The sequence below is a fragment of the Anneissia japonica genome, unplaced genomic scaffold (assembly GCF_011630105.1).
Source record: "Anneissia japonica isolate Jap-2015-1 unplaced genomic scaffold, ASM1163010v1 scaffold493_len2256704_cov171, whole genome shotgun sequence".
In the NCBI taxonomy this organism is placed as follows: Eukaryota; Metazoa; Echinodermata; class Crinoidea; order Comatulida; family Comatulidae; genus Anneissia; species Anneissia japonica.
In genome coordinates, this window is record NW_022727062.1 from 1,709,165 (window position 1) to 1,736,359 (window position 27,195).

Consider the following 27,195-nt stretch of genomic DNA (forward strand, 5'->3'; position numbering starts at 1 on the left):
TCAGGATTCCTTAAAACAAGAGAATTATAAGCTAAGCTTTCTACTAATAAAACCATTTTTAAGCATGTTAAAAGTCTACTAAAGGGAATATGAAAGGTAGGATTATTTCTTAAGATCTTTTAAGTTATGATCTTAGAAAATCTAAGAAGACTTTAAAGATTGGTGGATACTAGTATATCATTCTCAAATCATGGAAGTTGAATTCAGCATTAGATAAAACTAAGGAAGAAAAAATTATGACTTGTACTATAATAAACAAGGTTAAAAGTTATCACAATGGAGTATGGCTATTGTGTACACTGTAATACCTGACATGGACTTCCATACTCTATAGTACAAGCAAAATAATTGGCCTTTGAAGACTTCAATGGAAATTATCATTTGACATCCTGGAGATCAAGACAATTCCATAACGAATGAACAATAACCTACAACTGTATCACTAATAAGCAAGGATTAACAAATACCGTAGTATGAACGGAAATATCAAATACTGTTGTACAGTAGGTCTTCAAGTTACAGAAGGTTTATGTAGTTTTAGGTCGTATGTCTTTCTCTTTCTTCATTTCATTTCATTTCATTCCTTTAGGCACGAGCACCAAGGATATGCCAATAAGTGAACTTAATCACTGTCCTACGTGGCATATCCATTTAACATCTGGGGACCTAATGGACCAGTACACTGGGGTAACCCCTACTCTTCTCGAAGGATGTAGTGGGTTCTTTAAAGTGCACACGAGCCAAATGCGTACACTGGGCCTACGGTTTGAAGTCCTTAATCGAGAAGACTTGTTTCACCACCGGAACCATTGGCGAGTGAGCCGTTCGAACCAGCGATATTAGAGCTGAAGGCATACAATGCCCCTGACTTAACCGCTCGGCCAATCAACTCACCAAGAATTTTTAAGAATATTAACAATATTTATTTAACAATAATAAGGTATTTCAACAGTCCCATAGTGTAAGTTATAATTTTTATGTTAAAAACATTATATTCATCTGCTTTAAATGCAAAAAAAAAATAATCTGATGCTATCTTTTCTGTGATTGACTATAAATATTACACTCAATTGTTGTGTGCTCCAACTAATATACTGCCTATTGCCTGCAATGAATTTTGATAAGAAACATGACTTTTCTCTTTAAGTCTGCGATCAGAGAACAAACTGCCAGTCTATAATAATTATTACGTATATTACTTCGTATTTAACTGTAATCATACTTTGATAAACTGGATGAAAATCATACAAAAACCAATCTGGTCAGTCTGGATGTAGTTATGGTAGTGGAAGTGGGTGGGACCAGCCAGTCTTGAAGTTCTCCACCCAGTCTAAAGCTAAATTCATGGACCTCCACTCACCTTTATTAACCCTCTTGCCTATCCTTAAAATTCACTTTTATTATTTGGAGTTTAACAATGTTATCACCCACCCACCCTTTAAATGTCTACCACCCGATCCTTTAGTTTTTTTCAGTTACAACCGTGCCCACAATGGACTATACCATTGTTTTCATTTTATTTCATTTACTTCTCGCAAAATATTTAAACGAAAGACAAGAACAAACAGACGCAATCAGAAAAAAACAAGAGAGAGGTAAACCAAAAAACTTAATCAACTATCGAGTGGTAAGTGGTATTGTTCAAATGGGGTGGGATGGTACTATAGAGTACTACAGTGTTACGTCACGATACAACCGTACTCCGTTGCTATCGTTGCAAAAAGAGTTCAACCGGAGGCCATTTTCTCCACTGACAAACCATTGATCCCAATTTCTAATGTAATTATTAAGATGTTGTACCTTACTTTTTCTTTGTGAATTTTAATTGATGATTAAATGTGTGTTCGATAACTAATATAATGTGAGCTTTTGTGTTTTTAGTACATTTTGATGGTGAAATATTAGATTTTAAAATGCCTATTCCAGAAAGCCTATGGAGTCATTCAGGCGTAATGAACGGTAACCAACCTGGCGTTGTGACGACACAACTGTGGTATACAGCTATCCAGCAAAGAATGAATGAAGTACTGATGTTGAAAAAGAATTGTGAAGAAGTGGCAGCCAGATTTTAAAAGAATGTGATGTAATGAAATATTACATGCAAGTGAAGATTTTTATAGAGGGACAGATTCTTACTACTGAAACCACCATAATACTCCTGACCATGTAATCACAATTCATAGCTGACCTAACATTTTTCAATACTCTAAGCAATTCTCTGCCTGTCTAAATTGCAACATGTTCCCCAAAGTCCATACACTTCTTTATGTTGTTATAAATATGGTCTTGTTTATCACTTGTTTAAAGTAAGTAGTGACTTTTATGTATAAGACGCAAAGGAAGAAATTTCATATATTTTTATGACCATAAATAAATAATATTTATTTATTTATTTTATTTATTTATTTAGGCGCACAACACATGCAGCAAGGATTGTCAAATAGCAAATATATCACTGGCTTACTTGTAGATGACATTTCCTTGCACAAAACAAAATATACATGCGATGCTTTACACAAACTACCGTAATCTCAATAATACTGTATGAGGTTTAGAATCCTGCAACACTGACAGGAATTGAACCCAGGATCTTGGAATTGGAAGGCAAGCACCCTAACCACCAAACCATTCAACTCTACACAAAATAAATTATAAAAAAAAAATGCAACATGATAAAAGAAAGAATAGTATACAGTACTCACGATTTTGAGTTTACTAGTCCATATGGAATCCCAGTCGGCGTGTTGAATGCTGGTAGAAGTCTATTGGCTATTTCAACTGCTTTATCCTTGAATACCTGAAACAATGGTAAAATAATGTGATCGAATAAACATTTAGAGGGACAAGTGAAAACATATGCTGGCAATAACGTTCAATCCAGCTTACAATCATAAAAGCACTCTACAACTAACAACAATCAACTACTGTTAAAGTACTGAACACAAAATTGCATTAATGTGGGTGGGGGAGGGGGGTTGGCTTATATATGGTCTTGAGGAATCTTTTTTACATTAAAAATATGACTACATTATTTAAACTGATATAAAGTCTTACTGTGCATGTAGTTGGTCAATTATGGCTATTTTCCAACAGTGCACCATGTCCAATTCAAAACCTGTTTTTGTTTTTTTGTTTTTTTTAATGAAAATACAATGAAAGCTAATTTAATTATTCAAATCATACCCTACTTTTGCATGGAAAATTCTAATAGAATGAAATCGGATGTACAGTAATGTAGAGGGTGGGGCATATCAAAGGTGAGCTTATTTATACGTGAGAAACTATATTAGTCTCTTCACTATAGCTTGATACATGAAGCAATCTTTGATGTTCCATTGAAGCAGAAAATCAAATCAAAAAGTAAGCCATGCTTCTCTAGGAACAGAGACAAGTGTCATATCGGGTAGTTGAAATTGGATAAATACTTTGAATGTGAAATATTTCGAGGGCAGGGTTGTGGTTATTGTGGGCAGAGAGGGGAAGGGCTGCTCAGACACTTTTTTATTAGTTATATATACCCATACTATTACATATCCACTCATAAAATGTCTAAACCCTCTCCCACCCACTCTTAATTTTATACAGACTACAGCCCTGCCAGGGGTCAAAGTAGATGATGGAAAGGCAACTTCATGGAAATCAGGTGTGAAAAAAAAAATGAAGAAATTTTAATTTAGTGTAGTGTTTAATATTTTTTATATTTTTGATGGGGTGGATTTTAAAAATTCATGCAGAAGATAAACTATATTTTTTGACTTGGCTGTTGGGACATAGGAATTTCTAAACTTAGGTTATAATTAACTAACTAAACAGGTGTAAACTTCTATATTTGCCGTGAATTTTCTATGACCAATTTTGCCCTGGTCATTGATCGCAATCATTCATCCAAAATAAACCTCCTCTGTTCCCTGGAAAGTATTCCTGGTCATCCATGTAATTCAGCCCACACCAACTTAATTCCAAATCATTTCATATCCTGCAAAGGTACAGTATCTTATTCCGTAAGTAGAAAGACAAAACTCTCCACCCTTCCCATTCCAAATACAAGCAAATTTGTGACCAACATCTGACTTTTCACTCACAACTTTTGAATTGGAATTCCAAAGCAGGGTTACATTAATTCTAATTTTAGCAACCATGATATAGATATCAACATAAAAGTAAATGGAACAAGTATCTTTTTTTTTTCCTTCATAGTAAAGTCTTTTAGGATAACTATACAGTAGACAAATATTTACAAATAGCACCAGAGAAAATTACTGATACCAGAGACAATACCCCCTCGCACCACATTAAATTCAGCCTTCTTATATTCCATACACAACGCTCATACTGAATTTGATGGTCACCACAGTCAATTTCCTTTCCTAAACTTTGGCCAAATGTCCATACATGCTTGGGAGGGGGAGGGGAGGTGGAAAGGGAGGAATCTAAGAGGGATTCCCTGTGATAATGACTTATACCTTCTTCACATGCAAGTGACAAGTACAATAATCATGAAACTAGTATTTGTTGATGAATATGTACAAGGAACAAGATATAACATTGAAAGAAAGGTGTATGGATATGAAAGGAAAGTATGGGAAGTACAGTATTAAGTGTTACTGCATTAACTGTCTTAAATGTAACCTACTGTAAATCTACTGAACATATAACATTATAATATTTATATCTAATTGCTTACCTCATCACCAGTCAAAGCGTATGTTGACAAAAGTCCACCGACAAAGCGAATATTCACCTCAAATACAGAAATATCACTTGGCTGAAAAAAAATATGCAAAACTTAACAATCTAAAATAAACAAACCTGAACAACTCTGTAATAAATTTTAAGGTTAAAAAAATGGTTTTAAAACGAACGTGCAATATTTTGTTATCAATTTAAAAATTTAATTTTATACAGTAAATAGCTTACTTTTTCCATATTATTGAAGAAAAATAGTAGGCCTAGTATATGGCAAAATCATCGTGGTTATCAAAATGGTCACAAAATAGTTTTGTTGATAATATATTATCAAGTTAAACAAATAATTTACAATGTTTTGTTTAATTACTGGATCACTACACAAATCCATTAATTGGGCAACTAGGCAGTGTATTGTAGCATGTCTAGTCTACTGTACATCAATCAATCAATCAACTGTCAATATTGATATATAGCACCAATATCCAAAGCAATGTGGCGATATGACATTTGCTCAGAGTGACTCTATTATAACAATTTTTTTTAACTTAAAATAATATTGATTATTATTGACAAAATAACTTTACAAAATAATTATAATTTGGCTTTGTACTGTAATAATATCAACCCTCTGCAATTTTAATTTTTATTGATAACATAATTTTCCAATACAGAATGGTCTTCTATACTCCATTGCTTAATGGCTTTTGAATGAATGTGGGCTGAGAAAAACTTAAAGAATAAGGTCCTATAAAATAAATTATTAGTTTATCACCTTATCTGTGCTGCAAAATTGATGAAGGAAGAGGTTTCTTTTTTTTTTTTGCTAAAGCCAAATATCACCCTTGGGTTGCTTGCTAGTGCATTGATATTCAAAGTGAAAGATGCTTGAGATATTGCAAACAATATCTACTAATTATTTACTTTAAACAAATGAAAACAAACATATTAAAAAAAATATATATATAAAATTTAAAAAAAAAATGTCCAACAATTTGTTTTTCTTCCAAAAAACATTCATTTTTTTAAAAAACATTTAGACATCTCCACACAAGGGTTATTTTTTTTTATTAAGCCAAATGGAACTGTCAGTCAAATATTCCTACATCAAATTAGATCAATCAGCTTGTCATTCAGTTGGACTTAGTTGTGTCACTGATGACTACAATCATCCAATAATAATAATTAAGGGGACCATAAGCATTGCTTCTTCTTTGCTATCTTTCAAGAAACTTAATTATGAGCTGCTTGCCTTAGGGACCACAGACAGAGAATGGAAATATGTAATCAGATCCAATCAGCTGGCTTTATACTGTCTAAATGAATCAAGACCCACATAATATAGCTACCAATTAAGGATTCTTGTTTACATTTCTTCAAAACTACTACGTTATGAGGAAATAGAACCCACTACCAGATGACAAATCTCTGCACCAAGTGTAAATCATTTTAAAATATGAAAAACCTACGTGTATTTTTATTTTATTTCCAAAGAAAATAAAAATCTGCACTAAACATAGTACAGTACTTGGTATTTGACCCTGAAGCTTGGTTTCCATAAAATCCTCTAATACCGTATAAAATCAGATTAATGAACCAGCATAATTACCAAGGTATTTGTTGATTGATTATTATACATTAAGTGTCAGGATTTTTTAGTAAAAAGTATAATTAAACCTAATTTTTTTTTTATTAGATGAAAATCTTATGATGGGCATGCCTAATAAAAGGAAATAAAAGTAAATACAAGATAAAGAAAATAAAAAATAGCAATGACAAAACAAATAAACAATGACAAAACAAACAAAAGTCAAATAAACAAATAGAGTACTACAGTAAATAAATCTAAAAAATTGAAATAAATAAAATAAAATAAAATAAATTTAATTATTATTTAATAAATTAAATAAAATAAATAAACTAAATAAAATTTTTAAAAAATAATAATACTCACTGGATTGAATGAGAAGTCATGGGCTATCCAGTTACGTGCTTTTTGATACTGATCTTGCAGACCCATGATATATAGGGTGTCAACACCGTCGATAATGGTGGCGCCCATCGCCGAACGCCCAAATATACTTGCAGAGTGGCCAGTGTGTGATATAGGTTTCAATTCGTTCGCACCCCATGCATACTTTACGTATCCGTCCCATGCTCTGATCATCATCTGTGAAGGAAGAATAATTACTTTTTACATAGTTTGTGATAGGCTATATTTGACCGACTAATTTTTAGGGCCTAAGCTAAAGTTAAATAAATCCTCCCCGAGCCATTAGGCTCATGTGCAGGAGGTTATCCCTCAGTTAGCAATTTACTAGCCCGAATCACTTGCAAATTTTTTTCGCTAGTATGTGGGGACGTACTGAGTATTCAGTACGACAACACGTCAGGTAGGGCAAAACATCACTCCTATAATTTACTAGAGTACACATTGATACTGCTGGGTATGACTGCAGTCTTAAAAAGTTGTAGTGAGCCATACCGCAATCAAAAATGGGGCCTCAAGTATATTATCAATGAAATGCCAATTTATTTTATTTATTTTGATAGGATTTATATGGCACACACATCCAGAAAACTGTTCAAGCCACTTTTCCCCCGGCCATTGGGTACAGAATCAATCATACAGAGCGCACAACCTCCTCCGCTTTCCGGGGATTATTCCTAGAAAATGCGTGTAATCCGCACTACTAATTTCATTCAGAATCAATCACCTCCTATCAGGTACCCATTTATACTCCAGGGTGAAGAGAGGCAAATGCAGATAATAAAGTGTCTTGCCCAAGGACACAAGCAGTGTGACGAGCATCGGCCTCGAATCTCCCATCCCCTTTTGATCAAAAGTCCAACGCCTCACATGCTACCAAACACGCGTCTATAGAATTTTTGAAATGAAAAGTCAAAGGACACTGGGGATTAATTGTGGTTGATGTGAGTGGGAACGTCATCACTGAGCAGCTTAGCTCAATAGAGAGCAGCTTAGCTCAGTCGGCTAATCTGGTGGTAGCCACTGTGTGTGCGCTGAACCGTGGAGATCTCTAGGTCCCCGGTTCAATTCCCATCGCTATCTTTGGTGTTTACACAGAATAAATCCAATCCAATCCAATCCACATAAACCTGTCTATTTTAAAATATACAGTTTATATGTCCACGTATTAAAATCATCATTGGGTAAAAAATACTAGGCCTATTCTTTTACGGTATTGGAATTTTTCAGCATAAATAAATGATGGTGTTGTAATTTGTATGTAATTTTACTGTCTCACTATTAGTATTAAACAAAAACAACCCACAATGTAAAGTACTTTAATTGTGCGAATGATACCTCCAAAACTAGCTTCAAATTCGTGCGGAAAAATCGCTAGAAAAATGGGTACGCATATTCTTAACTATTACAAAATAAAATGGTTATAAGATTTAGGTAAAATCCTAATTTTTGACAAAATCTGTGCGGGAATCGGCCCTTTTTTTTTATGAAATGCGCGGACGGATTTTAAAAGCCTCACTCTTGCGCCCAGGCAATTCTACTGAAAATAAGGCTTTTACCTATCTACATATTATAAATAATGCATACGGTATGCAGTAATTACAATCTTCAGAGCAATTTCTGCTGGTTTTTGAGGTATCATTCACGCAATTGAAACTTTACAGTGGGTAAACCCCTCACTCACTCTTGCCTGGTTGTTTAATGTAAACTGTGTAGTAGTTGTACAGAATTAGGCCCATATCGGCCGCTACCTATAGCGGCCGCCCTCCAGAACGGCCGCCAATGCGTGTATATGTATGGAACGCCGATGACGCATTCATAATGCAGTACATTGTAGTTAAATGGTTTGGAATAAGCCTAGGTCAAGTAGGTTTGCCATAGGCCTAGGTCAAGTCGGTTTAGAATGGTTTAGGACTGGTTCGGCCGTGAACAAGTTCGGCCGAGATATATTTGTATGGAACACCAAGTAGGCGCAAAGCTATTGCTACTACAGACTCAGTACCATTATTTGGTGTTTTATAGTTAGGTCTTTTTATGTTGCCAAATAATTAATGTGGCATTATTATGCTGCCATTAGTTTGCCAAAATAACAGCGGATTTTACTAGGTTTTGTGTAAGTCCCGTATAGTTAATAATTAATGATTTAGATGGCATATATTTCGTTTTATCTATTTAAAATGAACGAATGTACATTATATGTGCAATCATATGTTAATAATAATCGTGTTGTATTATCAGGTATTTTGCTGCTAATTAATTAATGTCGTTTTAAGCAATTCAATGGCATTAATACTGTGATGATTTTGCGAACAAAACATTGGATTTTATTAGGTTTGTGTAAGTTAATAAATGTTTTAAGATTCGTATGTTTCATTTTATCTATTTGAAACAAATAAACAGTGGATTTTATTAGGTTTGTGTAAGTTAACAATAATGTTTTAAGATTCATATATTTCGTTTGACCTATTTGGAACAAACGAACAGTGGATTTTATTATGTTTGTGTAAGTAAATAATAATGTTTTAAGATTCATAATATATTTTGTTTTATCTATTTGAAACAAACGAATTTATATGTTGATAATCAAACCAACGGATTTTATTATTTTCATATTACAGAGCCGATGCATATATTGAAGAAGAGAAAGAAGAAGAATGTTAATAATATTAATATACTGCCAAATTATATTTTTCGTATTTAAAATATTAAAGCTTACAGTAATTGATGCTTTATGTTTCGTTGTATATTATGTCTGGGCCTATACGTTCTTAAATGATTGATTGATTTTGGAGCAGAAAGTATATAAACGCCACAAAAAGTCACATATTTATGCCCCGTCCGGCACTCAAAATTTCCGACCGACACTGACGGTCTGCCGACCGGCATTGCTTTTTTTCAATGATTCTGTGTATTACTTTATAAAAAAAAAAATCAGTGGATTTTTATTATATTTTTCGTAATATTATTAAAGTTTACAGTATTTGATTCTTTATGTTTCGTTGTATATTATGTGTAGGCCTATACGTTCTTAAATGATTGAATGGTTGATTTGAAGCACGAAAAAACACGAAATACATCGCCCTAAAATCCAGAACTTTAACTGTAAATTATGCCCTTCATAGAGAAGATAACAATAGAAATACATGTTTCCGTGGTTACGCTTGTATTAGATAGGGCAAAACATGCCCATTCGTGCAGAACGAGTGTGCAGTGTCTGCCGATTGATGAATAACCTAATGCGAATTCACCAACTGATTAAAAGTTCAACCTGGTTTAAAGAGCAATAATACGGTTATAACACACAACAGAGGTTAATGATCATAATCAATGTCTGTATTAAGATTACTGTATGTAAAATAATTAATAGACAAGAAAGCAACACGTCGTATAGGCCATGGCCACAGACCCTACATTATAGAGTCCACAGACCCTACATTATAGGGTCTGTATACTAGCGAACAACTCGGGTAACAACCACATTCCTGAACCATCGCACATGTTCGTACAGTTTCCATGTACAGAGATCAAGCCAGTTGGCTATTTTCAGCATTTGACATTCTTTCCTTGTCTCCGATGACATTCCTGAATTGGCGGACTACAAAGCTTTCTTATTCTCCCAAGAGTATCATTGGACCCTACTTGTGAGAACGTTTCCCACTGAATTAATTGTTACTAGGCAACTTAGTACTGCCAAATTGATACCTATTTAAAGCAATGTATTTCCATTCATGCCTAGATTTAATTATTAATTAATTATTTAAATACGGTAACCAATCAATCACTTGTACCTGGAACGTATAATCGTCTTGCAATAGATACACTTGCTTAATCGTGCATATATAATTATAAAGCAGGATTAATTAATTATATTATATACTTTATTCTAAGATACAAATCAAGTTTCTTGATAAGTTACAACTATAGTTAAATTAAATTTCTTCTATTAAAGCAATAAAGTTTCAACTTAGAATATTTTGCAGGATAAAATAAATACTTCTTAACTAAAAATTATGCTAAACTACTTCATAAAACAATCAATCTTAATAATAAAATATTTCGCCATACGTTCTTTCAAGAACATAATAAATTCTTGTTTTGTAAACTGGCATAGGGCCTATTCTATTTTTTCAGTAAATGTTTTCTCATACACGATTTCTAACAAAATGTTTTCGTTACACAACTTCTGGAGTAGGGAGTTACCAACTCACTCTGGCTAAACAATGAACATGCTTGCTTCATCAGATAAGACAAAAGATATCAATTAACGTTTCCGTGGTAACGTTAACTTTTAACCCTACTACTCTAGTATTGTTGCTTTTTATTGAGTAACAAACGATTGAATCGATAGCATGAATCGTGTACATATTTTGAGTATAAATAATTAAGAAATGAATATCATATGTATGAACTTTAGAAACACTTCAGTGGAGGAAATTTTCAACCTACCTATTCNNNNTTTTATTGCTTTTATGTACTCCTGTCTCTTATACACATCTAGATGTGTATAAGAGACAGATATATAAATTATGATATAATAAATAAAATCAAAACTAGCTTTATATATAATAATAATAAGAAGCGAATACTATACTTTATTGGAGAAGAACTTCAATCTATCGAACGTTTTGATTGGAGCAATGGTTTTATTATATTTTTATGATGTTTACAATTCTTAATGTGACTTCAATTTATTTATTTTTTTTAATAGTTATTTTTTAAGTAGTTTTATATAGTGTGTAGGCCTATATATAATATGAAAAAGAGGGCTGAGTTAACCTGCCGAGCCGAGTTGACTGGGGCCTAGTTGACTCGAAAGCTTTGTATTTAGCGAGCGGTATTGTATTATTAATTGTGAATGCGTCATGGGCGTTCCATACATATACACGCATTGACAGCCGTTCTGGAGGGCGGCCGCCATAGGTAGCGGCCGATATGGGCCTACTCCGTTGTACACACTTAAAAGAGCTACAGTAGGCCTAGGCTTAACTAATTAACCTGGCGCATTTATGCATGCGCTGTACAACAAGTGAATACTTTTTATTTGCTTTAATATTTAAATATTCAAAATTTAACAGTCTCACCTCTCGAACTGCATCTCTTTTTTCCTTTATGTCAGGATCATCTGGTTCACCATCTAATTGGGTGAAATATTGTCCTCTCTTTTCAGCAGCCACTCTCATTTCCATTTCTTTCTTTTTCTTTTCTTCTTCATCTGCTAGCTCCTTCAATCGCCTTTTCTCTTCTTCAACTTTAAATAATTCTTCTTTGACGTCGTCTGTGTGCTCTTGTTTATTTTTCTCCCCACCAGCTGGACCACTTTCATGCACAACATCGACGGGGGGTTTAACAATATTCACTGCCTGCCTAGCTTCATTTAGCGCTTTATCTTGCTGCATTTGATACGCTATCCTGTCTTGATCTTCCTTTATATGAATATCCTTTCCTCCATTAATATGGTGTAAGTTCACTAGGCCTAAACCTTGTTCCTCATTTAGAAATTCTAAGTGTTGAGGGGGCTTGGGTAGGAGTAAGTCACCTGAAACTCCCGATATTGACAATGACACTCTGTCCCTCATAAGTTCTGGCATTAGAAAGAAGGCACTATAACATAAACTCGCAAATACCATAAAAATAAGACAAACTATATATTTCTCTCTTGTACGAAGAGTTTGACGACCAGAAACAACGGGAATACCATTAACATAACGCTGGTGTAAAGGGAGAATCGGTCCTCTAGATGCTGCCATGTTGGAACTTTCTACATCGACTATAGGATCGTTTGTTTGTGGCATGGTATTATGACCTCATCTCTCAGTTCCCGAAAATGTTAAACTATAGGTGGCGACATTCATATAATTCAAGGTGATGATTGACTCTTTATGTAGTCCACCTCAATTTCTAATATTAATTTAATAAATATACTATTTATAATATATTTATATGATTCAAGGAATAATATATTATTATAATCAATGAATATTGTATTATTAATATATTATTAACATGAAAATAGTTTAATCTTAATTGAGAGCATTTTGCTAAAATCCTTAAAAATGGGCCAATTCGTCATTAATTTCTATATTGAGATTTTTACATGATTGGAAACATTATTATCTCTTGTATTTTGTATTTTTATATTCAAGGAATATTATATTAATAATATATTATTAACAATAATGAAAATAGTTTAATCTTGACTTATGAGCGCATTTTGCTAAATAGGCCTATCCGGAATTATAGGCAAAATAGAAATTTTAAAAAATGTGTTGTTAGTTTCTGTTGGAATTAGGCCTATGTTAGTTGCTTGTTGAATTTCGGTTAGTCAATTATTCTCAAATGGCAACCGAGGCAAATAGAAGTTAGCGACTTCCATACAACTGCGCTGAACGTCAGAAGAGTGTAAAACAGGAACTGGTTCAAAGGTTCTTACGTTTTAGTGGCATATAGATGGATGAGTTCTGTAGTAAATTTTTGGGAAGTGTCGTGCAATGTTTTGTAATTGAACAAAAGTATCTTAAGTTTTGTTCTTTATTAAATTTAAATTAAATGTAAATTTGATAATGCTATTTGATAACTTACCATACTTAAAGACAAAACTTAACGGTGATGACTTGAGATTGAATAGTGTACATTGTGAAAAGGCATCCTTTACTGTTTAAATGCTTGTAAAACTTTCAAATTTGATCATCTCACTTAGGCCATACCAGGATAAACCGAGCCATGTAGGCTATCTGCTGAGGAGAAATTTAGTACTAAAGCCACACTCTCAGGAGGAAAAACATTCTCGGTATGTTGTAGAAGTAATTTTTCGAAGACGCACAAAGCATATTTGACTAAAAACTTGAGAACGGTTGATTAAATACAGATTTTTGGATATCTAAAAACTTGGGGTGGGGGTGGGGAGGTGGAAAAAGTGTGGTTACGCCCCTTTTTCACTCTTTCTTAGGAAAATCAATTGTACAACCTAGGCCTATCATGTTTTTTCCTCCAGAGCCTGACTTTAATATCTGTACATCAAAAGTATAGGTGGGTTTGTTTATGTTTACAACTATTTTGGTGGTTTAGCCCTCTCGGGAACGGGATCGAAAACAATTATTTGTACCGTCAAATAAGTATTGTTTTGTAATCTATAAGTAGTGTTATTACGTAGTAGTTTTATGTAACTATTACGTTGCTCCACTCCACAATTGGACCATGTCTCTTACTCGTATATCTTGCAAGATCTGTAAAAAAAAAATACTATGAGCGGACGATACACCTGGTGACCTGGTACCAAGTCAATAAATAGGCCTATATTGCTTTTTGACAAAAAGTGAAATTTAAAGGAATATTTACTAACTAGTACTAGTTGGTTTATTGTAGAAGGCGCTATAAAAATAGTGCATAAAAATCAACCAATAATTCCATTTCTTTTTTTTCTTAGTTTAGGTTAGCATTTGATTTGAAAAGCTATTGTTTTATTGCTTTTATGTACTCTAACACACCTGTAATGTATATTATTATTATTATTATTATTATTATTATTATTATTATTATTATTATTATTATTATTATTATTATTATTATTATTATTGCTATTTCTATTACTATTATTATTATTATTATTATTATTATTATTATTATTATTATTATTATTATTATTATATCGATATATGCACGATATGGATATATCGTACGATAACATAATAAATAATAGAGTACTGTACCAGTATAAGTTTATCAAATTTATAAAAGAGGGCGCTATGACCAAATTTTGAAAAGTCTTATGAAGTAACTTTGAAGAAATAAATAAGTGCAAAAGCGTGTAAATGGTTAATGGTTAATAGTTTTAAATTTCTATAGCACTAAAACACAAAAATTCTCTATGCGCTGTAAAAGCAAGTGTAGATATGTTTGGCCATGTGAAATAAATAAAGAAAAATAAAAATAAAGATGCGTTCAAAGCTGAGCCAACACCCAAACCACAGCATTATGAGGATAGGCCTATTCCATCGCCACTAAAAGGGATTCAATCTAAAACCCTGGTCAGCACCTGTTGAACAAGCCCGCATCGTGGGGGGGGGGGGGGTAAGGGGATTGCGACGAACCCAAAAACTGGATAAGGTCCGCATTTTTAAACGAAAATTGATATTCGTAGATCACAATGTTCTCCTGAGTATCGACGATCATACAAGCCAGAAGTATTTCAAGTCGGCATTTCTTAAGCTTTCCCAGCTAACAATATTGCGTTATTGTGTAATGGTTTCCAAAGGGTCCACTTTCCACTGAAACGAACCTCCCACAAATTAAGTCACGCTACGGGTCTGTTACAATAAGCGTATATGGTAGGCCTACTGTATTAACTGTATTCCTATGCATGTAAAAGGTGTTTGTTTCCAGAGGCTCTTCTATTCTATTTGCAACGCTTCTCTGATTTGTATTTTGTTAATAAGCCTAATATTGAATTTAGGTGAGCTATGCCTTGAACCAAGGTAATTCAACAATTGTTGAATTACCTTGCTTGAACAGATAAAATGGAAACAAAAAAGTTTTGGAATGCGCAATGACGTATAATGAAAAGAAGACGGAACACTTTAAAGAGGAAGAAGAATTTAAATTTCAAAACTTTTGATTTTTCTTGTGTTTTCATATGATCGTAAGACGTATAGGCCTAATATTAAGTGTCGGCCGGTTTCTCCGATGTAATAAGCATAACTTGAGAGCTTCCACAAATAATTTTAACCTCCGATTCATGAACGGACACCAACTGAAACAGGTTCTAAGTTCACCAACAAAACTTCGAATTTAATACTATTTTAAACGGTTATTTGTATGGGCGGCCGTTAGGGCCAATATACTCTGCTGCGTCTATTATACTGCCCTCATCGGAGCTTTCGAGCTTACAGAACTTGTGTTCCATAGGCCTATAGAATACTACAGTATATTGACGATCACGCAATGTTTCGTTTTGAATTAGTTCTTTACTGGCAAGCACCTTCGCAATAGACTTGAACTTGTTTGGTTTTATCAGTAATGCTGCATGTGTATGAGCACCTCTTTCAATATAATGAAATGATATATAATATAATGAATGAGAATCTATCTCGACAAAATAACGCAGTGTACCTTGATTCAGCGCACAGTAAATATAATATCAAGAGATAGATGATCTGTAGGTCGAACGACAACGTTTGGTAATAATATTTTCGAAGATTTATTGCATCAGTATAGATATTACAACTAGTATTACGCATTTATTTAGGATATTGTTCAAAATGGGCTCGTCGACTAATACGAAGTATATGTTATTCTAATATCTACTACCTACTCAAAAGGCTTATTTAATTTATTTTAGAGTTTTTAAAATTTTTTTTATATTTCTTTTCTCCCTGACGAATTGTGTTTTTTCTCCCCGACGGGGTAGGGGCAAGGGGGAAGGCCTCCCCGACCGTGGGGGAGGGGGGGTGCTGTATCAATATTGACAAATCTGAATTAAGCAAAGAAGGCGACTTAAGACGAAGTTAAGCTGATTTCTAGTTTGGTATATGCGGTCAGATTGCGTATTAATACTCTTTCACTTAACTCTTATTTATTTAAGTTCTTAGCCTAAGACCATATTTAAATTAAGTTTACTGACTAAACATATATTATCTTTAATTATACTTTTAATTTTCATTTTAAAAATTGAACTTTTTATATTTTTAGTTTCTTTAATAACAATATTTAATATCTTTTGTAAACCTTGATTTTATATTTCATGTATTCCTTGTTTTGGACGCACCTTCAATTGAAAAATGGCCACTGAGGATAATACATTATTATTATTGTAAACGACGTTGCTTAATGGAAAAGCTGAGCTTCTCAGAAATATCGGTATTAGAATAGATACGGTAAATTACTCCACACCAAGTTCTATTTCATATTGGTCTAATAGTGTTCAAAATACAAATGTACAAAATGAAGGTGGCGCGCCCTCTACATCAGACAAGTACGTGGCGTTTGGAATTTCGTAGCCCGAGTCGGATGCTGTTTCCTTTGCGTCATCTGGGCTGATCATTCCCTGGTAGTAAATTATTGGTCTGGGTCCTATCGATTCGTATGTACCATGTCGTCCGCTTATCTCGTAGTTATTCGATGACAAGTCACGCGTCTTGTGGTAGCGAAAGCAACTGAGAGAAGAATCACCACCTTGATGCCTGTTGCAATATTAAAATAATAATTTATTATCTACACATTAATCAATCTAGATCTACATCATCAATCGAATGATCAATCGATCGATCAAATAAACAATAAATCAAATCAATCAATTATTGAACTAAAAATAGTTAAGCAAACTTAAACAATGATTTAAAAAATCAATTAAACTCAAGTAATCAATCTATCAGTCAATCATTATTATACAATGAATCCATAATAATATTCAATAAAGCAAATTATTGTTATCTTCTTCAATTTTTCCATCATCATCTTCTTCATCGTCATGTCATCACCATCATCAACTACAACGGTGGCTCCAGAAATTTGACTACATAGGGTCCAAACCAAGGGGCCGACTAAGCCTTGGCCAGATTCCCGGAATAATAATCCGTGGTGGTTTCATAGAGAGAGTTCTTATGGCTTATTATAGCCCTAATTGTGCTTTCAGACCACAATATTAGGAATTGGTAATCAAAATAACGTTTTCTGGATAGACAAATTATTGTTTTTGATCCGACGATCTCGTCGTGGAGTCGGACGACGGGGGTCAATGACTGTCAGACGAGGGAAATTCCCCTTCCCCGATGGCGCCACCACTGATCATCAACACCAATTTCGTCATCTTGTTCATCAGCCGCACTCTGCCTAGTCATAACTTGCATTTGAGTAATGATGAAGGTGCACAGAGTGGCATGTTTGAATCCCAATGGCATCCATGGAGGCAAGTCATCTCATGAGATCCTACTAGTACGAACTCTTCCTCGCATCGCACTATTGCTGTATCGCCAGGACGAAATTCATTCCTTCCAGATTCAACAATAAGGTTGTCAATTACATGTAAGTCTGGACAAGAATCTAAGAATAATAGAATAACAGCAATAACAATAACAACAATAATAATAATTATTATTATATTTTTACACTAATATGAATTAACATGAACAAACTTCCATTACTACTTTTAATAAAAATAAAAATGATAAATACGCTCAATCTACCAATACAAGTTACATCAGCCTCGAAGAGAAAATTATAACATGGTCCATTTCCGATTTCGTAGTTGCAATCTCGTAGCATGGATTCGTTACCAAGGCAACTGATTGAGGTCCAGTGCATTCGATCGACATCTAATCGATGTTCTCCTATGCTCGAACGCAACGCCGAACAGTGGCCTAGTTGACGACATGCAATATTGGCCTCTTTGATACTCCAGCCATGGCCACAAATGCTGCCCCATTTACCGTCCACCATAATTTCCACTTGACCTACGTTTAAAGTATTGGTTGCGCTCCGGAGTCTCAGATCTGCAATAATATTGTCATTTTGCCTAGATAATTTTAATAATATAATGATGATGTGGTGGATGACAAGGATGATTAAAATGAAAAACAAAGAGAAGATTATACTACGAGTATATACATTTAAATGTTTCAGTTTTATGTTGCTTTTGTATATTTTTGTCTCAAATTTCCATTTCCTTTATCTAATTAAGGATTGTATTCATTTCATTGCTTTCTTATTACTGACAAAGAATCACTTATTAATATACCTTGACAGATAACTCCTGCTTGCATATTGGTATTGCAGACGTTACTATCATCAGTGTGCCTCAAATATGAGCACTTAGTAAGGCTCGATTCATCACCGACACAGTCTACCTTAGACATTAATACGTCATTAGAGCCTTGACCAAAATCACCGATGGAGTAGGCCGGTACGTCATACAACTGGCGGCACACGACGTCAGCGTTCTGTATTGTCCATGAGTCTGCACAAACATTTCCCCACTGACGGTTAGACACTACCTCAACGCGTCCTTCTGAAAAACCAGGCCTTCCTCCAACAAGACGGATATCTAAAGAACAATACGATATTGATAATAAAATGAAGATAAACTTGAACCAATGTATTTTTCATAACACACTCGGTTCCAATAGATTTGGAAGAAAGACCTTTGATTCTAATACCAATGTTTGATATTTTCATATACAGCATGAGTCTTAGCACCCTAAATTTCCAGGACATTGATGAACCAATCATTTTTGTTAGGTGGCGCTAAAGTTTACCTGTGCAAACCATGCCAACATTGTCCATCTGGCATGGCGGTGAATCCAGACCGATGCTTTTTATTGGACATCGCTCAATATGCTGCTCATCACCGATGCAACATAGATTCTCAAATGCAACATTCTTGTTTATACCAACATCTCCCGAAAATCTAGAAAGAAAATATATAAAATATTATTTTTTTAAAAAGCAAGAAAAACGTTTTTTTTTAAATTATTGTCTCATTCATCTTATTGTATTTTTACTTTGAACGAACACAACAGCATATTTGATTTTCAATTGAAGTACTTGCATTTCAGTCCATTATGGCACCTTTACTGGACTACAGTAATCACTTTATCTGGATATAATTGAATAGTTCGTATTGAAGTACTGTTAGTTCAGTTAATTGGACTACAGTAATTCACTAAACTGGACTATATTAATCAAGTTTTATAGTAATACAGTTAACTATTAAGATAACTATGTAAACTACTTCTAAATCAACAACCTTAATGCATTCGCTGGTTTCAGTGCAAAGTTTCCCAGTTGTCGACACGCAACAACCGCAGATTTATTGTTCCATAGGTCACTGCACACTGACCCCCAGGTACCGTCCAAAAGAACCTCCAGGCGTCCTTCCAAAGGGTTGCTTCCAACTGGTATAATTCGGATTGGCGCTGAAGACAAATAAATTATAATAAAAATAAATGTTTGCATTCATAATGCTAGTTTCATTATATATTCAACAGTTCAACTAACAGTTTTTCTTGTATTGTATGCAGCATCGTTTCGCATCAGACTAAAGATTCAGGATGTAAGTCCTAGTAGATCATAATAGATTATAATAGATAGTCAAGGACTATTTCAGTATGAATCCAGGTTGTAAATCTGTTAGAATCTTATCTAAGCATATTTTAAAGTAAAACAATTTGACAATGTGATTGTCTTATTACAGTATTAGGTTTACTCTGTTAGTGTTGTAGTATCATACCAGAAGGCTTTCCATAACGCTCTATTCTGTTCTATACTGTTTATCAGCTCCTGCTTACAAAACTCGCATCTAGTTTGCCATCACCGTCGTCTCTGTCGTTTCCTGTCCCTGGTTTAAGAATCACTTCCTTACTCTAAATAATCCACCAAACACTTAATAATTAGGTCCATACTTGTATACTACTAGTGCTTATACTAGGAGTTTACATGACCAATATTGCAAATTCATAATAGGCCTACTTGTTATGTCTGGAATTTTATTTGGATTGGGTTGTGTTGTTAAGTTTACATACTAACTTCTGAAGTGTCCTCATTTCTACAACTTAATAAAAACAACCCAGGTAGTAACACTAGGCCTATGTTTAGGCATGGACCAACTTACCAATACTGCAATTTATGGATGCATAATTCTGGGATGGGCATGTCTCATTGGTCAATTTACAGAGTTTTCTATCCGTTGACGTTATGCATTCAATTGTAGCATACTCCATCAAAGATGTTGTCTCCATCTCGGTGTTGACGCAACAGTTGTAATCTTCGACACTGGAGTATCCAAGTTCTGCGCATACCTATCAAGATTGAGCAAACTGAGACAATGGTGTTAATGGATAAGAAAAACACAATATTTACCTACCGGAAAATCGATAACAGGAATAAAAAAATAAAAAAAAAATAAGTAAGTTAACACATTGTATATTATAATAATACAATGATGTTTCATAAAATTAACGAAGAAACACACTTCTCAGTCCAGAATATTATGGATGGCCACACTGATGACGCGGAAAACAATTCTGTATGCATATAGGCCTATGGACGAATTAAAGTATCTGAGTATTAACTGCTGAGACAATTATATAGTTGTCTCAGATTAATGTGAACGCTAGTTTATATTTTGTATCAATGGACTGCAAAAGTGAGTTGGTTGTGGTAAAAAAACCCAATCTAGTATTCAGCTTTTTAATAACTGTTATAGTTGCTTGTTGACCTTTATGAACAGGCCTATCGACTGCTGACGTTGCAGGACGTACCGAAAGTTCAATAGCCTATAAAGGGTAGATTAAAGAATGATGACCTACATTTTCTGCAGACGTTTTGTCGAATGAGTCTTGGCAGAATCTTAGAGAATGGGGTAGCAGTGCCTCCACTTGACCAACTGCGTCATTTTCACCACCAATAAGGCGAAGTGCTGCAACAAATAAGAAATGTTATCACGCGTAGTGAATGCTTAGTGTATGATAAAATGATAACATGCATCTACTAAAGCTGTCAGATCTAAGTACAACATTTACGACAATATTTTGTTAACCGGAACCATGGACTTTTAACTGGTGAAAGTTCTTGCTTGAATAAAACAAACAATTAAATCTCAACGAAATTGAAAAATTTATTAAATAACGGCATGTAATTGAGGCAACTCGTCACACTACAAACATAATCCTGTTTTAAATAATAGAAATAATAATATAAAAGTGCTGACGTTGGCATATACAATTAATACCTGACAAGGATAATTCTATTGACAAGAATTAGTTACTCACTGTTACAGGCAAGAGTTGCGTCTTCAGAATGTGCACACCTATCAAGATGAGTTCTGTGGAATAAACATTCGTACACACTCTTTTCGTAACCGACACAGAATACATCTCTTACATGAATTGGTAAACTATCTCCTGAAGGATACGAGTTGTTAGGATACGCTGCTCTGGCAGATTCAAAGCCAAGTTGCTTGCAGACGACATTCGCGTCAAAAATATCCCAAGCGTCGTCACATATCGTTCCCCATTCACCATCGAGGAAAATGTCGACACGTCCTTCCGATTTCAATTGATTGGTACCGTCAACCAACCGAACCTCACCTTCTTTTGGCTCTGGAAAAATATTATTGAGTAATGTTCAAATTTTTCTATACAAATGTCTATTAATTCAGAAGCTAGGAATATTTGAAACATAAAAGCATAGGCCTAATCTCTCTTTACAAATTCAATTAAAAGGATTTATTAACCTTCTTTCAAACAAACGAAATACAAAGTATATATAGAGTAAGCAGCAATGCTCAATAATATAACAACATACAATTACAATAATTTATAAAAAATTGAAATTTCAAGCATTATAATAATGAAAACATCAATACAGACATTTCTATCATTACAAGAATAATAATAAAGGATATTTCAAATAAATAGTAATATTTTCATTTCATAGAAAACAAAATCAAAGTTAACGTAAAAGGCATTATATAATAGCATTTGTTAAAAAGATGTGAAATTTGGAAAAGGACAAAAAATAAAGTAAATTCGAAAGACTTAAGGTTTTATTATTTTACCATATTAGTGCTCCCTTCCGAATTCCACATATTTATCAAAATAATTTTCCCACATAAGAAAAAGAGAAACACAAAGGTAAAGAAAAACAAAAAATACAAATAGAATTGTTTATGCACAAGCACAAATACTTCAGAATGTTTTTAAACCTTACTATCAACAATATATCGCTAAAAAAGTGATAAAATACAGTTAAACAGAAGTAATCTAAGCTTAACACATTCTTGTTGAAAAACAATACAAACCAATTATTCTAGGATTTACAATAAACTTGAATACAAACAACAATTATAAATAACACTAATCAAATAAATTGTTTTAACAAATGACACCAATAAATTTGACTTAGGACCTACCTGTACCAATACAGCAAATCAATTTTACCACAAACAGAACGACGGTGAATATCATCCTTTGGCGAGCGGTGTATTTTTACTTGATTGTGAATTTATATATCTATACCGAATAGTAAATATAATGCTCTTTTTTCCTTAGTTATATTTCAAAGAGCAGTATTTACCGGGTTAGCCGATTTCTGGGCTGTTTTCGAGTGCAAAACCCATTGCTTACTGTTTTGTTATTTAAGTTTGTATTGGTAGACTTACATTTTTACGATATGACTAATAACAGTCTTCCTATTCATAGTGTCAATGGTTGACCTATAAGACATTATACCATCTACGATCAATAAGGAAACTGTGCGTATTTCTAATACCGGAAATTAATACAATCAAACGCTACTTTCGCAAACTTATATTCCCATCAAAAGGTAACAGATGATGTTGGTTGTTATTTTAGGAGAGTTGTTTAACTTTGTATGAAAATGTATCACGGTACCGTACCCATGGGCATGATGAGGAGAATCATTATATCGTTTTCTGTATGCTTAAATACTGCAACAATGTTATTAACTAGAGTGGTGTATTATCTATCTTCAGTCCAGTCAGTAGAGGAATGTGCGGTGAATATACAGTGACTTGTTGCAAATAAACTTTTTTCTGAACAACTCAAAATCTGACGCTCTCCTCATTCAGTCGAAGTCTGACCGTTCTCCAATTCAGGTCAATCAGATTCTTAGTAGAACGTAACGCCACGATGCTCGCGCACCGGATCTTTTTTAAAGCAGAAAACCGTCACCGACAATAGGCAAACGGAGTCGCGTCGTTACCCGACGGTCGTACCGTTGTCCGACACAGTGAGAGCTCGGCTTTTAAGTGCAATAGTGAACTTTTCCTATCATTCGACTCGATCTCTAACCCTCTCGTTACTCTTACACTTTTGGATTCTTTAGGAGGTCGGCTTTACCCAACCGAACCCATCAAAAGTGTACAGCTATTATTTAAATATAAACTATTCGATAAAACCAAGAAGGCGGGACGCCTTGTTTGAAATATTATCAACATGTGTATTCCAAGATAAATCATTGGAAATAGTAACAACAAGTTATTTCACAAAGTTAACGTTCGAAATTGTATCATCACTAATGAAACATGTAACATCATTTCGTTTATGTTTACTGGATCTAGTTATAAGCGAAGAGTGTAGCATTTATTTAGGGGGAGTTTATTACTCTCACTCGATGCATTGAGGGCAGTAAGATAATTTTGTAAGCATACCGCTATGGGATCCGATAGTCCTGTAAATGATGGTATCATCAGCGTATTGAATAACGGTTGAAGGTATAGCAATAGGTAGTATTCGCCGCACGACGTTAACCTTAACTTTAACGTTAGTACCCAACATGCTACGCGATATCTCCGCCCCTTTTGTCAACAAAAACGCATGCGCAAACCCGTAACTAACGTACTTCGAGCACGTAAAATCCTGAAATTTACGTACTCCGAAACGCAAGATGAATAAATTATGACGTTATACGTTAACGTTAAGGTTAACAACGTGCGGCGAAAACTACCTATTAGCCAAATCTAAAACGTAAACGTTAAACAGAACTGGACCCAGTACCGAACCCTGCGGAACTCCATGATCGGACAGCGCAGGGTGCGGACAGGGCCCCACGCAAACACACCTGCTGTTGACGATTCAAGAGAAATGATGATAACCACTTAAGCACAAGACCACAGACCCCATAGCGATGAAGTTTATTTAGTAAGATATTATGAAAAACCCTGTCAAAGGCCTTACAAAAGTCTATAAATTGAACATCAATGGGGGGACGGCACCGAACATCCAAAGTAGAAGACCAATCATGATAAACAGAAACAAGTGTAGTTTGACAAGATCTACCAGAAGTAAACCCATGGATGGTGAGGACAATAACCTATAATGCTTAAATTGATCAACAGGTTTTTTGCAAACGACCCTTACTAAAAGTTTACCGATAACACGGTGGGAACGACACCAGCTTGAAAACTACCTTTACCATGGTAGAGGTGATACCGCTCAGGACCGGGAGCTTTACTTTGCTTCAAGCATGGGACCCAGGACATCACTTGCACTGGCTCGTATAGTTACCAAAGGTTGAAAGCCAATGTTGCTCTCATTTACTGGGGACATATTACACGTTAGTTTCATATGAGAAATTTGACTTAAAAAGTCGTTAAAAACATTAGCCATGATAAGTGTGTCATCTATTGCACATTGATTGATTTTAAAAGAAAGGGCCACAGGTTTGGACTTGGATTCCTAACAAAGGTCCAAAAAGATTTCCCATCGTCATTAAACTTGAAAGCCAAATCCGCAATATAGTGGAAGTAGCCCTTTTTGTGGAATACATAATTTTATTGCGGTAGCAATTATATTTGACCCACTTATCATAGATATTAGTTTTCTTAGCAGCTTATACAATATTTTCTTTTTATCAAATAACTTCATTATTTCAGGTGTTATCCAAAGCACTAACCTTATCAAAAGTTTCCATGATAAACTTATTTTTAAAACATTCCCATGTAAAGTTAACGTCATAAGTTTCAAAACAAACACTCCAATCAATTGTGAAAAATATTGCTATAGCACGTGGGACATCAATTTTTGGATAGTTTATAAAATAACTAGGAGGAAGCTTAATATTTATTTCAGTTAGATTAAGTGTAACTTTAATTGCGTCGTGATCACTCTCACCCATTCCAAGATGAGTAGAACAGAAGTTATAATATTTCCCCATTCACCATTAGTATAGAACTGATCAACTAAATTACCATCGTTAGATTAGCATGCAAAATGAGTAGCGTATACTAAATATAGCCTAACCAAAATTAAACATGCCATACTACTAATGCAAGAGGCGAGAAATTAGTTGTACTGAATTGTTCAGCAACATATAGGCATTTGCTTGACACTCGCCTTGTCAGCGAGAGGTTACAGATTTAAATCTCTTCACAGACACCTTTTTTTTTCATTTAAACTGAAAAGGAACTTTTCGTTGACGGGCTATGCTTGATATATGATTCATATCATATCATTTCGTTTATTTATTTGACCTCAACATACATATACACAACAACATGGTCATTACTACTAAAATATTTTAAAATTATATTCAATTCAATTCAACATATTATTTAGCTAGAGTACAAGAGACAATTATTAAAAAGCCGAAAGCTTACACCGTCTAAGCTGGCCCAGGCCTACTAAATAATACCACACTCAACAGGACATAATTTAACATTCATGATTAAACATTTGGTCGATACCATACATATCTCTACAATACTTTTAAACAATTTGACTTCTATTAAATTTGTAATTTAGGTTTACCACAGAAATCGATTATTCCCCTAAAATACTTATTTTTGTATTACTTAGCGCATGCTTCGCACAACGGAATATAACACTCATTTACCGGCATCTATTAAAAGAAATATTTACAGCATTTACACTCTAATTCTTTTTTTTTGTCTTCGATCATTTAGCTATTTTTAGCATTTTATGTTCGCTAATATTGTAACGGAAAATCGTACGTTTTATTTGATTTCATTTCCTTTCATTTATTTAGTCTAAAGAACATTGGGTATAATTGCACATAACATTTGCAATGCGTTTGCTCTGCTTGCAGAAGTAAGCGTACTGCTAAATTTTAACATTTCTACTTACAAAAATTAAAATAATATAAAACAAGATATGCCTAAATACAAAAAATTCTACAAAATGATAAAACGTACGCATTTAGAGAGGACTAATGATTAAATATTACAAGCATGATTACTTGATTCTACAATTTAAAAGACAAAACATCTCGAACGAAACAGTTTGAGAGCACGGTGAATGTCATTAACAGTAGTAGCTCTAATGAAAGTGCTAGTATGAGCGATTGGGAAATTACGATTACGTCCTGGGAAATTTTTCTCAGTTCTAATGCCACTCTTTCAATATCATTAATATTGGTACATAATGGTATCTAAAAATCAAAAAAGATTGTCCAACTATCAAAAGAAAGTCGTTTAGATGGGTTTAGGAGTCGTCATTGGCCGCAAGTTCAATGGTTCGCCTCAGACTGGTTCCTCTCCCGTTGGCGATTTATTTGCCGAAATCTTCGTAGTTCTATATTAAGCTGGTGGATTTCTTGTATCGTTGCTTCAAGTATCAGATGAAGCCAGAGTTTTAAAGTTGCTCTTTCCAGTGCAAGACGGTCTGGTTTGGCCCAAAACCCATTAACTTTTAATACATGAAGAATATCATTGATTTGGTCTGGTGATATCCCAGATATCATTGAAGCAAGTCTCTTACGTTTTCCAGTTGGTCTACATTCCGTAGACATATTTCCCCCCTTTGAATTTCAACAAATTCGTTGATATCAACACAACTTACATCATCTAGCAAATATGGTAAGCAAAGGAAATAATCAATGTTTTCTCTCCGTGGGCCTTTACGGCATCCGACCAAGTGCTGCGGAGCCTTTAAAATAATTTGGTCGTACACAACCTGCTTCACCTTCGTATAATCAATGTTGAAATCACCTCCAATGATAACGGAAGCTGAAAATTTCTCTCTTAAATGAAAGGCGTATTTCTGAAGGTG

At 34.2% G+C, this 27,195-nt stretch overlaps 2 protein-coding genes across 3 annotated transcripts in view; both read right to left on the reverse strand.

The window, feature by feature from the left end:
* The window catches only part of LOC117113404 (mannosyl-oligosaccharide 1,2-alpha-mannosidase IA-like), a 42,104-nt gene extending 29,648 nt beyond the window's left edge, over positions 1–12,456 (reverse strand). Inside the window, exons 1-4 of the mRNA XM_033256724.1 lie at positions 11,758–12,456; positions 6,641–6,856; positions 4,685–4,765; positions 2,703–2,797 (exon numbers count right to left, since the gene is read on the reverse strand). Of these exons, the coding sequence (XP_033112615.1) occupies positions 2,703–2,797; positions 4,685–4,765; positions 6,641–6,856; positions 11,758–12,423 (1,058 nt within the window). The 5' untranslated portion in view covers positions 12,424–12,456. The remainder of the gene's footprint in view (positions 1–2,702; positions 2,798–4,684; positions 4,766–6,640; positions 6,857–11,757) is intronic.
* A 4,666-nt stretch (positions 12,457–17,122) lies between these two features.
* On the reverse strand, positions 17,123–22,893 carry LOC117113472 (scavenger receptor cysteine-rich domain superfamily protein-like). 2 transcript variants are annotated; one of them, XM_033256804.1, is made up of 9 exons: positions 22,578–22,890; positions 21,436–21,765; positions 20,974–21,083; positions 20,277–20,463; positions 19,413–19,581; positions 18,922–19,073; positions 18,405–18,710; positions 17,854–18,159; positions 17,123–17,710 (listed from the first exon to the last, which is right to left on the reverse strand). In XM_033256804.1, the coding sequence occupies exons 1-9, from the start codon at positions 22,630–22,632 to the stop codon at positions 17,505–17,507; spliced, it is 1,821 nt and encodes a 606-aa protein (XP_033112695.1). In that variant the 5' UTR covers positions 22,633–22,890; the 3' UTR covers positions 17,123–17,504. The 2 variants fall into 2 exon arrangements, with proteins under 2 accessions (XP_033112695.1, XP_033112696.1); XM_033256805.1 differs by having other exon boundaries at positions 17,549–17,710; positions 17,843–18,159; positions 22,578–22,893.
* Positions 22,894–27,195: the final 4,302 nt, after the last annotated feature.

Bases quoted from the DNA above. Each gene is read 5' to 3' on its own strand.
- LOC117113472 (XM_033256804.1), bottom strand. From the start codon at position 22,632: ATGATATTCACCGTCGTTCTGTTTGTGGTAAAATTGATTTGCTGTATT. The intron at 21,084-21,435 runs GTGAGTAACTAA...TATTTGTTGCAG, and splicing joins CGCAACTCTTGCCTGTAACA to CACTTCGCCTTATTGGTGGT. The intron at 20,464-20,973 runs GTAGGTCATCAT...CAATCTTGATAG, and splicing joins ACAAAACGTCTGCAGAAAAT to GTATGCGCAGAACTTGGATA.